The sequence below is a fragment of the Ammospiza caudacuta genome, chromosome 11, assembly GCF_027887145.1.
Source record: "Ammospiza caudacuta isolate bAmmCau1 chromosome 11, bAmmCau1.pri, whole genome shotgun sequence".
NCBI lineage: Eukaryota > Metazoa > Chordata > Aves > Passeriformes > Passerellidae > Ammospiza > Ammospiza caudacuta.
Genome location: NC_080603.1, coordinates 17,988,225 through 18,002,743, shown reverse-complemented (window position 1 = coordinate 18,002,743; position 14,519 = coordinate 17,988,225). Strand labels below are relative to the sequence as shown.

Here is a 14,519-nt window from a genome sequence, read left to right as displayed (position 1 = left end):
ATGAAATTCTCTTTCCAAAGGGCTCCTGATTTTAATCGTGTGCTGAGGACCAGGGATGTAGGTAGGTAATCGTGTTTGGTGACCATGGGCAGAATCCAGGAGTGGGTGAGCAGCTCTAGGAGAAGCTGTGAGTTACACACACAGAGGCACACATCTCCTCTCCTGCATGGTAGTCATTTCCCACACAGAAATCCTTCTGTACCTCCAACATTGTTTCTGTAATGTTGTTTTTATAATTGTCCCTTTTCTTGCAGTCTTGAAGCAGATCCAGCTGAGGTGTGGAGCATCCTAACACTGTGAGCAGGACCAGCACTGCGCTGTCACCAGCAGGAGTTGTGGGACATTGCTGGGAGCTGAGTCTTGAGCTCAGGAACTTTTGGGTTGGATTCTGGCCTGCTGTGACTCTCCCTGTGCTGAGGATGACACAGGGCCAGAGTGAAGGCAGGGTCAGGGCAGAGCTGCTCTTGCTGGCTGGCAGAGCAGGGCTTGCAGGGCAGCAGAGCTTCAGCAGACACTGGAGAATTGTCTCTCCTTGGCTGCAAGTTTGAATCCATTTCAGGACAGCCATGTCTGAAAGATTCTCCTCCAACAGTTTTACTTGCCACATGTCTGTAATTCTGCTCCCTCCCACCAGTGCAGTGAACTCCTCAGCACCTTGTCTGGTGGACACAGGGCTTTCTGTAGGAAAGGTGCATCAACAGGGGAGTGGAGATCCATGTGTGGGAGAAAGGCCATGGCAGCTGCCCAGGCAGATCAGACCCATTGTGTTCTTAACTCAGAACCATACCAGGGCAGAGAGCTTTCCTGTCTCTGACTTGCCTATGCCTGAGTTGAGCCCACTGTAACCACGTGGGCTTCACATGGCAAGCTGAGTGTTGCCTTCATCACACCATGGCTGTTTGAATCCCAAGCCTGGCTGGGACCTGCCAAGCCAGGCAAGATTGGCCGCACAGCCCTGCAGATGGGACCAGCTGGTACGAAACCTGTGGGCTCTGGGTCAGTACTGACTCAGATTAACACAAGCTATTTCCAAGACCATTTGTGCTGGGCAGAAGCAGATGTAGAAATTTTCTAACCTCCTCTCAAATTAGTTGGTTGAGGAGAAAAGAACCCCAGAGCATCACAGGTCTAACATTTGATTTCCCCATCAAGCCTGCTCAGCATCTTGCAGGATTTGCCCTCCTGCATCCTGCCTTTTAATTGCTGACTGATTGTAATATAGGATTTTATTTTCCCTATAATGACTCTTGGGGCCCCCAGATGTTCTCCTCAAGTGTGGTTGCGTCAGCACTAGAGATTGAATGACTGATACCAGCAATTTTTACAGCTTGAAAGAAGAGAAATATGTGAAGGGGATTTAATTTAGCTCCAATATTGTGTCTTCATCTTCAAGACTCTACAAGAAAATGACACCAAAAGGTTATTTTACAATGAGAGGAGGGAGAATTAGCCCGAGAGAGGGAGAGATCACCGGGCTGGCTTTCTAATATCAGTTCATTACAGAGAACACATTTGCGCAGCCACTTCACTGCTGCTGTTAATTTAAACTGGGATGATTAAAAGCTGTAATTGCACCATTTTAAATAAATGTCCACTATCTGGATTATTATATTTTTAATTACTGTGTCTCTGTTGAATGTTTTTATCCCTCTGATTGATTTGTTTATACTGTATTTATTTATAATTCCTTGATCTCCCTGACCCTGCTACCTCCCGAGAACACAGTTTGATTGTGATTCCAGCAAATGGAAGAGGACTGAACCAGGAAAGAGCAAAAGGTACAGGTCATCTTTCCCTTATGAGATCTTTGTAGCTCTCCTTCTTTGTCTCGTGACCCAGGTGCTCTTCTGCTCTTTTTTCTTCCCCAGGGCTGTGGGGGAAGATGAACAGCCTGGAGGACTGTCTGGCTGGGCGGCAGGAGGGGGAAATTGAATTGTTATCCAGCACAGCTCAGCCTGTGGAGCTGGCAAGAGCATCATGCTGTGTGTTAGGACCCATTCCTTAACCATTGCTTCACAGGCAGGAACCTGCTGCTGTGGTGTAAGTTCCTATGAGCACCTAGACCCATGGTACCCCATTGCATGTTGTTGTCTGCCAGGGGCAAGGAGCTGCAAGCAAGAATGACTTGCAGAGATCATGATCTGAGTGCTCAGGGCACTCCTGAGAGCTGCTCTGGGGCACCTGAGAGAGCACTGCTGCTGAGAATATTTGAGAGGCTGCTTGCTCCTGTCGGACTCCAGGCATCTCTGCTGATGTGTTTATCTCCCGTCACAGGCAGTATCTGCAGGACAGGGACTGTCACTTGCTCTTTGTTCTGCACCCACTACAGGAGGCTTCTGATGGCTGGCAAGGTCTCTGAGGCACTCTGATAGCATGAATGCACAGTTTGCCTGCCAGGCAAATATTGCAAAGCTTCCAAACACTTCACTTTCCCCTGTTTCCTACAGTCTCTGGAATCCTTAAGGAATGGATCAGGCCTTCCAGCATAATAGAAGAGGGGTCTGCACATGCCCCCTGGATACACATAGTGTGTGGCATCACCATATTAGTTCTGTCAGCTGTTCAATGGCCTTTCCTCGAGCAGTGAGCCAAATGCAGCACTGCAGCTGCTGTGTGGGGCAGGGAGAAGCCTGGTGAGAGCCCATGGCCAGGGAGACTTTTGCAAAGGGAACATTCTTACTGGGCAAATTTCAGTGTGGACTGAGTCAAAGGCAGTGGATGAACAGACTTATCAGGTAACTGTACTGGAATGATGTTTGGGCATCTGTAGAGAGCATTTCCAGGAATGAATGCTTATGGGGCACTTGCTACTAGGAAAAAGTGCCAGCACTGGAGGAAGCCTCCTGGAACAGCACATCCAGTTGCCTGACCTGAGAGTTCAACACGGATATGAATTTGTTCTTAGAGGGCCACATGCAGGGCAGCCAATTATGCTGCATGTAAGTGACACAGCTCCACTCCAGGTATGTCCTTTAGCACAAAAACAGGGGGTGTCACAAGGACAGCAGCAAGGAACAAAAGAACAGAACCTCTGCAGCCATCAGCCATGTCCTCATTGTGAATCCTCCAGCTACACAGCCAGAAAATTAGGCAGAAACCACATATGAGCACCAAAGCATGATTTCATGAGTACTTGAGCAGCCCCTGGGCAGGTACAGCATTGGATGAATGGGATAGGTGAGAGGGTGGCCATGATTTTGTAGCAGCATTAGAGAGAATTACAGTCTGCAGGAAACCAGTCATTTTGGTCATTCAGAAAGGGTAATTACACTTTGAGATCTCTGGGAGGTAATTTTCTTGTTGGCTGGTAATCAGCCTGCGTGTTCCTTTTTTCTTATTTTAATTAAAAATATTGGTTTGCCATGTTCACCAGGCACCTAGCTCGCTCTGCCCGAGCACAAATGCTTAATAGCATTTTGTAATTGACTGAATTGTCTATTAGTAAAAAAGCCATGTAATTTATTGAGCATCATTGAAGTGCTTACTGTTATACCTGACACAAAGGTAAGGACTCCCACCTAAAGAACTTAGAGACAAGAGGGGTGTTAAAGACAAATTAAGGCGATTTTACATGAGAATAGCAGTTTACTCGGAAAAGTGGAGCTGATGGATGGGCAGGGTGAGGCATTGGCATTCTGCAGTCGTCCATAGCAGCTCTGCTCTCTCAAACCCTTTCGGTCTGACAAGTGAAAGTGGGTTTGAAAGTCAATGTATTGATTTTACCTAAGAGAAACACGCAACTTTTACAAATCGCTTTCTCCTATCAGCTTCCTCTTGCAACCTTTGTCTCTGGCAGGGTCCCTGGGCAGCTGGTGGTCAGTGTTCAGGAAGGCAGAGATGCTGTTTGGATGCCCTGATCTCTCCCTCATCTGGGGACCAGCGCACGGTTGGTCTGATACTTTGCTACCTATGAATATTGGAATGCTGGAAGATGCCATGGCAGGGCTCCTGTGAAGGCTGTCCAGGAAGGGTCAGCACACAGCTGGCTCTCTGCTCTGGCCAGATTTGTGTGTTCTGTGCTCAGTTTTCACCCGAGGTATCAATGTCACCCACCTTCCTTTTTTTAAAGGGCAAAAAGAGATAACTCACATGGTTATTCATGCTGGAATTTATTCTTTATTGGTTTGTGGGTCTCACCATCTGCCTGCTGATGTGTGGGGGGGGGAGACCTGGATAATTCTGAGGTCCCAGTGCTTTTCCTGCTAGTGTTCTTCCTGCCCCCAGGGAGAACCATGATATTGGCATCCTTTGAGGGGACCTGACTGGCAGGGAACCTCTTGTGGGCTGTTCAGCTTGCAGGGCTGTGCTGCTTCTGCAGGGTAATGGCTGTTGCTGCAATCTTCCAGGTGGCAGGATGGCATCAACTCCTTCCCTTTCATGGACCCTCCTGTGATCTCTGTGGATCTAAGAAGAGATGTTCCCACCCCAGGGTATTCCCCAAGGGAAGAGAAGGAAGAAATGTCTCTGGTGTCCTGTTCTGTCTGGATGATGGCCAGGCTTTGCTTCAAACAGCTCTGCAAGAACAGGGAGAGGTTTTCGATGAAAACTCCAACTTCCCCAGGCTACTTTTTCTTACATTCATATATATAACTCCTCCAGACCTTTGAACTCTATTTGGAGAAAATTCTTTGTGCTTTGCAATCCTGTGAGCTGCCCTGGGCACCTCCCCTCCTGCTCCTACAGTTGTTTCATTGCCCTGTGCTTGGCAGTAGGACATAGGACTGTCTGTCTTTTGGAGGGAAGCTTCCACCTCAGAGCCAGCTGCACCTGAGTCAGGTTGAGGTGGTCCAGCATCCTCACTTTTGCACAAGTTATGCAATAGTTTCCAGAGTCTGCAGTGGGAGTTTGTTCATGTGCTGCCTCAGTGTTTCCTTTGGAAAATCTTCCTGAGTGTGTGGGCATGCAGCAGGATTGCAACCAGGTTACTGCCGATGGTACCTGGCAGAAGCCACCTGATCTTTCACAGCCACTTGGCCATCAGCTCAGAAAACTTATCTGGCTTGCTCTCAGCAATCAGGCTGCCTTGGAGCACAAAAGATCAGCATGTGGTCAGATTTTTACAGCACCCCCTTCATGAGGACATTAATGGCTGTGTTAGTTTCTGATTTTCCCCTATGTCTCCATTCAGGAATTCTAGCACTAAGGTAAAGAGGTTGTTCATTCCATCCTTAAGCATTTCCAGTAAGGCCTCCTGAGCCAGTTTCTTCTCCTGGAAGACAGAGTTACAGGATGACACAATTACATCGCTGAATGATTTGTTCCTTCCCTCATTTCTTATCTTCTTCCTGCCGCTGGTTGATAAACTTGATTGATTGAAAGCTGGCTACAAGGAACTCATTAATGTGCCCAGACATGGCTTCTACTTTGTTCCTCTGTCTCAGGATCTCCTCAGTTTTTTTCTTTGCCTTGTTGCTGGTGTCAGTATCACCACTGCTAATGTGACAAATAAGGGAATTGATGGTGGAGGTGACGTTATGACATGTGTCATCACTGTCTGAGGAGATAAGCAGAGTTTGGAATTCAGGGTTCATATCTAACTGGATTATATCTTTCAGTCTAAAGAGATTGTTTTCTGCAGAGCAGCCTGCTCACTTGCTTTCTTGCAAGTGGAGGCAATGTCTGGGGAGCCATATCCACAACTGAAATTTCCTCCTTGAGAGCAGGTGGGCTCTGGCTGCAAGGGTGCATCTCTGAATGCTGACAAGAGACTTCAAATCTTGTGTTTGAACCATGCTGAGGTTTCTCATTGAAACACATTGTTGAAGAAACTCTTGACCTGTCAGGTTCCTGTTTTGCAATATGACCCAGCATCCTCATGTGTTCTTCAGGAAGATCCCCAGCTGTTTTGAACAGGCTAATTCCTTCCTCTGCCCCTGCCACTGCTGCTTAGACTGTGACGTTTCAGAAGATCTGAGTGAATAAGGAGAAGACGAAAAACAAAAAATGCCAAGGGAAGAAAATTTACATGGAAGCAGTTTCTTGAAATTTGCCATTAGGACAAAACCCACTGCATTTTACCCTAGGTAGAACGCTTAAGTTATTATCACGTTATTTAACTTAATTCTGGCACATTAAAAACTGGCAGCTGTGGCATTAGAAATGCCCTTTAGAAATGAGAAGCAGGCATTTAGTTTGGGAAAAAAAATCCTTGTCAGTGCAATTGCACTGTCTGCATCCTAACACAGCTCTTGCCCCAAAAAGTTCTGCTCCATGGAAAGGACCTCTGACTGCAGCCCATCTCCCTGTGGCTGTAGCCAGAGGTGGAACAGCTCTTGGCTCAGAGGACCCCCATCCTCAGCATGTGGGCACACACGGACCTCGAGCGGGGCTCTCTGAGCTCTTTGGCTCTCTCTGCTGGCTGCAGAGCCCCCCAATCCTGCACTTGGGCACTGTCCCCCCAAGGGCACCCTCTGGGGAGCATGCTGCTGTGGGGGCCATGCACACAGGGTGAGGAATATCGTGTTTGAGCCTCTGGGAGGAATCACAAACCCTGCCAGGCACAAGCAGTAAAGCAGGAAAAAAGAGCTGCCAGAAAAGAATTACAAAAGAGCTTTGCAAATGTGACAGCCGATTTCCAGAGGGATCCTTTTCCTTCCTCAGTCATGAGCAAAAGGAGAGGTTTTCCTTGAAGGCAGAGTTCAGAGCTCTGTGTAAGGGAGCAAATGATCTACCTGGGGCAGAGCAGCACTGGGCCGATTGCTGGGCTGGGAGGGAATCACTGACTTTGGCTCTGTGCCTGGGACATCTCCTAACAGGGGCTGTGGGATGAGTATGGAGGGCCTGGAGCATCTCTGAGCTCTCCTCCTGGGAATGCTTTTCCAGGGCTGGAGGCCAGAAGCGTTTCATCCTTCTGCACCACAGAGCACAGCAGGCTGCTGCCTGCAAGAGCCAGCTGCGAGGGAGGGGGAGGCAAGCAGGGACGAGCATCAGGAGGGATGCTCTGTTGTTGTATGTGACACCAAGTCACTCTCTCTTCTCCAGCAGCCAGTCTCGGTGATAAACAAAGCCTGGATTTGCATTAGTTCATGTTTTCTCAGAGAATGTCTTTGTAGAAAATACTAGGGACCTTTGTTAAATTAATTTTGCTAATTAAATGACCAGGTGTGTTTCTTTATCAGATGATGCTGGAAGTAATGATTCATGGAACAAACTGACATTTTTACTATATATATATGAAGAAAACTGAACTTGTGGGGGTTTTTTGTTACTTTGTTAATTTTTTTCTTGTATTCTGTATTCTACAAGTTGTTTATGGGGTTAGTTTTCTAAGACTGGGATAGAAAAAGTTTTCTGAGATACCCAGTATCTGGCCAAGCAGCTATTCTCAGAAGTGTAATTGGGTTTTGGGGAAAAAAAACCTAAATAACTCCCTAATAAAATAAAGATAAAGGTGAAGAAAAAAGGAATAAAAGTGTTTTTTATTGCATTATTCTGGTGATAAGCTGACAGAGAGTCAGAAGGTATTCAGTGAGCAAGGAGCACAGTCTGTTCCTTTATCATAATAACTTTTATTGCCTAGGTATATTTTCTCTTACCCTGCTCAATAACCATCCTGCTGCTTTGCTTGCTGAGAATTAGGACTCTGTTGCAGCAGTGAGTGCTTCTCTCCAAGCACCTGGTGCTCACCCATGTGCAGGCTGGGGGCAGATCTGGTGCTACTCAGAGATGCTGGGTGTTGGGTGGGATGAAAAGGAAATTTCCTGTGGTGCAAGCAGAGGTCTGGCAATCAGAGATGCTCCCAGTAGCTGCAATCAGCTGGTGCAATTCTTGTGAGGAGTCCCAGAGGCAGAGTAAAGGCAAAGGCACCACAGAGCATCTTATGGGCTCTTCTGGTGGGAGGGAACTTGTGTCCATGGGTCCACATTCTTGGTCTTTTCTGCAGAGCCAAAAGGAGTTAGATGGTGCCAGAGTGGACTCAGGATAGGAAATCTGGATAGGAAATCTGGGTCCCACAGGTACTTCGTCCTAGCACAGCTAGGACCACTTCAAGCTATTTGTCCCCAACAAGCTTTCTGGACCAAAGAAGACTTCTCTTTTCGATCAGTTAGAACTGCACCTAAAAAATAATCTTGGCCTGCTTGCTAGATCAAGAGACAACCCCGGCATCATTGGAGACTTTGCCTTTTTGGATGGCTGAGAAGCTGCTCACTGACTTCCCAAAAGTCATGTGTGTTTCCAGGCCTTATACAATTTTTCTGGTTTTCATTAAGGGCAGCTCTTCAGGCAGCAGTTTCAAGGCTGTTTATGTTGTTCCTTGAAGACATTTCTCTGCATTGCCTCAGATGAATCACCTGCTGATGAAGGTACCTGCAGGAGGGGCATCACTTGTGTCTGCCCATGGCACCAAGTGCAAGAGGGGAGATGAATCAGCTGAGTGTGGATCACCACAGCCCCTCACTTCCCCCAGACCCATGCTGAGGCTGTCCCTCCATGCAGCCTCCTCTCTGACCTGCAGAGAAAGTGGCTTGAGAACCTTTCCCAGAGACTGCTCTGCTCTTGGGCAGCTCTGGCCTGTGTGCTGTACCTGTGGGCCCATCCAGACTCAGCCTTGCCCAGCAGGAGTGTTCCCAGCATGGAGCACTGTGCCATGGCTCTGTGTCTAGGGATTAAATATACTTATTTAGTCTCTTTAGCCCCTAACTCCCACATGTCAAAGGGGAAAAGAAATCTTTCTTTTTCTTTCTAGTCTTTTTTTAGCTCGGCATGGCAAGACCATCTCCTGCATTGTGCTTGTACAGCTCCCAGCACCTGGGATTGCTGGCACTGCCACAGTGCAATTACATGTGGTGATGCTGCATTCAATGCCTTGGAAGCCAGCTTCCCAGACTCCAGGAACTCCTGAGCTGACACAAGGAGCAGTTTGTCTTTCTGTCTCTGAACTGGGGACATGCCTTCACCAGTAGATCTTCATTAAGCTTCCCAGAAGCTGCCATGGCATGCCATCAGCTGTATTGAAACAGGCTGGTGTAGCTTATGAATCACTCTCTTTAATTCCTGCTTGTGACTGGGGATCATCCTCATTGCTTTTTGGGATGAGTCTCACTCCAGCAATTGGCAGGATTAAACTCCCTTCAGAAGCATGGGTTGAGCATCATGAACGAGGGGAAAAGCCTCAGGTGAGTAGTAGTCTATTTATATCCCATGAAAGATGGACTCTGTGCATAAGAATATTCAAGCCCCTGGCCCCTCCACCCCCCTCCTGTTCCTCTAGCTGCTCTCTTGAGGCTGTCTCAGCACTGAAAAATTAGTTTCTTCTTGAAAGCTAAGAGGAACCTCAGTTAACACAAGAGTGAACAGCCAGGGATGGGGAGGTCTCTGCTTTACTGAATCCCCTAAAATCTGCTCTGTTGATGCTACACAGCAGTGAAGGAATCAGATGTGATCTGGGACAATTACTGTCTCCTCACAGAGTCTGTCTCCACATTTTCAAGCAGGCTTCTATTCTTACCCTGCCTGCTTTTTGAGGCTGATTACTGATCTAAATTACTGGCACTTCTCAAATATCTTTTTAGAGGCTTTTTCCTGCAGTGCAGCCATGTCCATCCCACAACAGTGAGTTAAATCCTGCACCCTCCACAGCTGCACCAGCTGCAGAAATCCAGGGCTCCAAGGCTCTCTCCCTGTCCCCACAAAATGCTGTGAGGACCACTGTGCCCTGCCCAGTCTTCACTGCACCCAGCTATGGTAAAGAGGGCAGAGCCCCTAACCCCAAGGCACTGCATGTGGAGCAAGCATTTCCCCAGACCACACCACAAAACCCATCCCACTCCCAAAGAAGGAGAAGAGAAGCTCCCAGGAGCTGGGGATACACAGGACGGTATCACAGCAAGGCTTCTCCAGCAGGTGCAGGATCCAGCTGGGCCAGCAGCAGACCTTAGCCCTGCCTGCAGCACAGGCTAAGCCACGGCTGCCCTGCTCTAGGGAGGGAGGGCAGAATCCAGCCCTGCCTCTGGCCCCCTCAGAGGGGCTGATACCAGCAGCTCCCCTCCCTGGGCATGTCCCTGCAGCCTTTGCCTGCTGCCTTTAGGGAGTGAGCTCTGTAGCAGGGCTGGCATTTCACACTTGGCAACAACAAGGGATTCACCTTCCCCTCAGCTCGTATCCAACAGCCCCCTGCTTACAGGGAAAGGAGGCACAGACCAAGAATGAAAGCAATGGTCCATGAGCTATCAGGAAGGATGCCCCACAGAGAGCTACGCTCAGCACAGACCAGAGGCAACTTAACAAGCCTTCAGCTGGGGAATCCACCTTCACTGGAGTCCTGCTGAGCCCTGTGCCCATTAATATCTCTGAAATCCCCCATTTTTCACCCTTCTTTCACAGATGATGGCTACAAAATACTTATTTTTAATCCTGAATGATGAATTTCTCATCAAAGTGGCACCTGTCCCCTGTGCGGGATGTTTGCTCTACGGCTCAAATTCACCTGTGAGTGTGTGGCACAAACCAGCACAGACAGAAAGCTGAGACTGTGAAAGCATGAAAAATTTATCTTCCATTGAGAAAATAATGTTTTTCTCACCATGCTATCTCCCACCCTGCTGAACCTTTCAATATTGTCTTTCAAGATGATGAGGTGTGTAGAAAAACTGCTGTGACCAGTTCATTAGATGGAGAGGGGCTGGTGTCATGGGATTAACATCTCAGCTTTACAGGGATGCAAAACTGCCCCCTGCACAGCAGAACAAAGGAGAACTTTCTGAAGGAATCCCAGGAACAGTGTTTGTCAGGAATGCTGCAAGGAGTAAAATATGCCAGGTAGGGAAATCTTTTAGTGCCTGTGGCTGAGGAGGGATGAGATGTGTGGTGTAAACTTGTACCATGAACTACTTTTACCATCCCCATCACTTGAAATACACAGCTGAGATTTTTACTGATCCCTGTGGTGATGGGTGTAAATCCTCCAGACCGACTTGAAGTACCAAGCACTGTGGATTTGATTCAGCCACAACTGCAGGGATTTGATATCTAAAATATTACTGTGGTTCTAGTTCTTTCAGTAAGACCACAGAAAAAATATCCCATTATGATACACTGTGTGTGTGTGCGTATGTGCAGATGTGCACGGTGTTGGCTGCCCTGAGACAGGCAGTGTTCTGAAGATGAGCAGCCTGAGAGGTAACCTCAGTTTTTTCATTGACCACCGAGCCTCAGCATCACCGTTTGAAACATAAATTTTATTGCAACAGAGAATTAAAAACAGTACATTTGAAAGAGTTGCAGAGTGCATGTCATCAAAGAACTAGTCAGAAATCACAACTCAAGCAAATCATGTACAATTGGAACAGAAAGTTTTATTAAAACAAGTGGAAATCAAACTCAAATTTTTCTTGTTTAATTTCACCATAACTGTGGATTGTGTATTTACAGTCTTCGCCTCTTGTGGTGAAGGTTCTGCTCAGGGCAGGGCAGGGATGGATGGGGAGGAGAGGTGGGTTTCAAAAGCTAACAGGATGTGAAAGTTTTCCAGAAGAAGTTCTTGCAGCCTGCTTTGCGTTCCCGGGGTGCCAGAGCGGGATTTGAGTTAGCCGAGCGCTCCAGCTCCAGTCTCACTTCATCCTGCTCAGCCCCTCGGGACAAGTCCTCAGACTCCAGGGCTTCATTTTCTGTCTGACTTGGCTCTGAAAGCAGTTCTGCCAAAAAGTACTTGGCCAGTTCCTTGGGGACAAAAGACAGAAAGGGAGAAAGAGATAGAGAGACCACAATTACTCCTTGGATTTTGGGGGCTCACCACTCTGTTCCTCTAAGACTTCTCGGTGGCCAGATTAGAGACATTCAGGATGCAGGAGGAGAAGAGGAGCCCTGGCTTTCCAAAGAGACCAGCCTGACAGCTGCTATGCAGCAGTTGTGTCTGTAGCATCTACCTGGTGGTGGGGAACAAGCTGCTGTCCTGTGCATGACAGGGAATGAACCTGTCTTTACCTTCTCTTCCCTCGGCTCCAGCACTCAGTGAGGATGCCACGAGCCTGCTGCTAAAGTGACATGGGAAAGGTCTTTGGGGAAGCTGGTAGGGGAGGTTGAATTGGTCACCATCTCACTGGGACTTATTTTTCTCCTAGTCCTTCCAAGCCTCACTGTCACCCAGCATGGATAAGACCATTGTTCTGTGCTCTAGGAAAGCTGTCTTCATTTTGCGACCCGGAGAAACCCTTGGGAGCTTCCCCAGGAGCTCTGCCCTGTGCTCCAGCAGTGCCTGCTCCTTACTGACCACCAGCACCCAGCTGGACTGTCTCACCTCCCAGCACCAGCTGCCCAACCCGTCGATGGCTCAGCCCCGGCGGGGAACCGGGGATCTGCGGGGAAAGAGGGGTCTGCAGAAAGGAACCGCGCGTCTGAAACAGGGACACTGGGGAAGTCTGGCGAGGAACGGGAGGGCTCTGCAGCGGGCTGTGACAGGGAGCGGAGGTTCTGCAGGGGGGAATCGGGGTTTCTGTAGAAGCGGGAGCCTGCAGCGCGGCCGTCGGGGCGCCCGGGGGTACCCGCGGTGTCCGCCCCGTCGCGGGGCTCGCTCTCACCTGCTTCCCGGCGGCGGCGGCCAGCGACTTCTGCAGGAACTGCCGGAGCCGCGGGTCCGACGGGGCGGCCGAGACGGTGCCGAGGGCCAGGGCGATGGAGAGCAGGGCCAGGGCGCACTGGAGGCGGCACGACAGCATCTCGCCGGCGGGTCGGGCGCGGGAGGCGGCGGCGGGAGGCGCTGGCGGCTCCGCTGCGGCTCGGCTCCGGCGTTGGGGATCTCCTCGCCGCCCGCCGCCTTTATAAATCCTTCTCCTGACGTCAAGGCGGGGGCGCCCCCCTCGCCCCACGCCGCCGGGGGTGGGTCTCTGGGACGGGGGGGGAACGGGAGAGGGGATGCTCCGCTCTGCCCGGCGCCGGCCAAGCCTCCGCGGCTCCCCCTGAGCTCCCTTGGCCGCCCCCAGCCCCCGTCCCCAGATCACCGCCCTTCCAGAGCTCCCGACCGTGCCCGTCCGCTCCCTCCTTCCCCCCTCAAGCCCACCGGAGCGGCGCTGGGGGGTCCCGCTCTCACCGCCCACCCGCGGCTCTGACCGAGCGCCGGAGGGTGAAGCCCCCCATCGCAGTCGCGCTGCCAAAGCCCCTCGCCCTGGAACCGGGTCCCGCCCCGTCGGTGCGAAACGGCTCCAGAAGGAGCTGCAAAGGGTCCCCTGAAGGGCGATTGCCTCCGGCTCCTGCAGGGAGTGCGGGTGCTGAGGTGCCCTTGGGGGTCCTTTGGCCTCCCCTGCCCCTGTGGGTCGCTCCGGCACCGGTCCGATCCCAGGCTCCCTCCCGGGGGCAGCTCCGGGGGCAGCGGGAGCCCCCGGGGACAGTGCCCGGCTCCTGCCGCGGCTCTGCCGCTCCGGGAGGCGATCGCAAATCTGTGCCTGGGTCGGGGCGTGCTGGTCCCTGGCTCAGCCTGCGGGGACCCCTTTCTCCATCTCATGGTCACTGGACATGCGGGTCCCTTGGCATGCACCTGTTCCACTGGGATGGTGGGACAGTCTTCCCCACTCCTCCAGCCTCTCCTGTGAGATGGCTGGTGCCCACAGCGGGAAAAGCTGCTTCAACCCCCCTGAAGGATCAGCCTTCTCAGCTGTCTCCCATCTGGCAGGAGCAGAGCAGTGCTGGAAAGGGCCTCTGTTGTCAAAAAAGGAGAATCAGAATCTCTCCCATCTCAGTTTCCAGCTGAGGAAAGTCAAATTCTTGAGGGGACAAGAATTCAAGTACTGCGAAAAAGTCTCCAGAAGCCTTCAAAATGACATTTTGTTTCACGATGAATTAATGTGCATCCCCTGCCCCACTTTCAACCCTGGTGGTCCTGTCTGTGTTTGTTGAAGCTGACCAGGGAGTGTGAAACGTGAAACAAAGTGTTCCTGCTCTGTTTCTCAGTCCAACGTGATGAATCGGTGCTGGTTGCTGGTTCCAGACCAGGCAGAACTTTGGGCTGCACTGCCACTGCCCTCCCTGGACGGTGCCTCCCTTCCTTTGTGCAGTGAGGCTCTGCAGCCTCACATAGCTTTCGTCCTCTTCATCTTTCCCAAATTATGGAGCAAAATTAATGAAAAGCATGAGAGAATAAGCCATCATTCGTAGCCCATGAGACCCTGAGGTTTGGGTTTACTTGTGCTGCATTTATAGCCAGTTTTTCCTCATCTGCCTGATGTGAACAAGGCCAAGCTCTGTGCTCCTGGGACCCTGTCTGTCTTCTAGCACTGGTCTTGCTCTGGGGAAACCAGTAGAGAAGAATCAGCCCCTGCTCTGATTTAGACAATTTCCCTTGCTTTGGACACAGGACACAGCCTCCTACCAAGGCCAAGAGAAATGACTGGACCCAAAAGAAATGATTGGACTGTCCCTAAGGGCTGTGACTGCCAGAGCTTTTCTCTCCACCAAGATCCTGTGCTATCAGCTGGACCAGCATCTCTCTCCTCCTGTGGGCAAAGAAGCAGAGCCAGTTCTCAGCATGGCAAATGGCCAAGGCAGCAGATGCCGGGGCACCAAACCTGTCCTGAATCTCTTGCCTGCCT

At 50.3% G+C, this 14,519-nt stretch overlaps 1 protein-coding gene across 1 annotated transcript; it reads right to left on the bottom strand.

Annotated features, from left to right (window-relative positions):
* Positions 1 to 11,164: 11,164 nt before the first annotated feature.
* Positions 11,165 to 12,733, bottom strand: SST (somatostatin). Its single transcript, XM_058812552.1, has 2 exons — positions 12,516 to 12,733; positions 11,165 to 11,658 (listed from the first exon to the last, which is right to left on the bottom strand). Exons 1-2 carry the CDS (start codon positions 12,651 to 12,653, stop codon positions 11,446 to 11,448), a joined length of 351 nt encoding a protein of 116 aa, XP_058668535.1. The 5' UTR covers positions 12,654 to 12,733; the 3' UTR covers positions 11,165 to 11,445.
* Between the last annotated feature and the right edge of the window lie 1,786 nt (positions 12,734 to 14,519).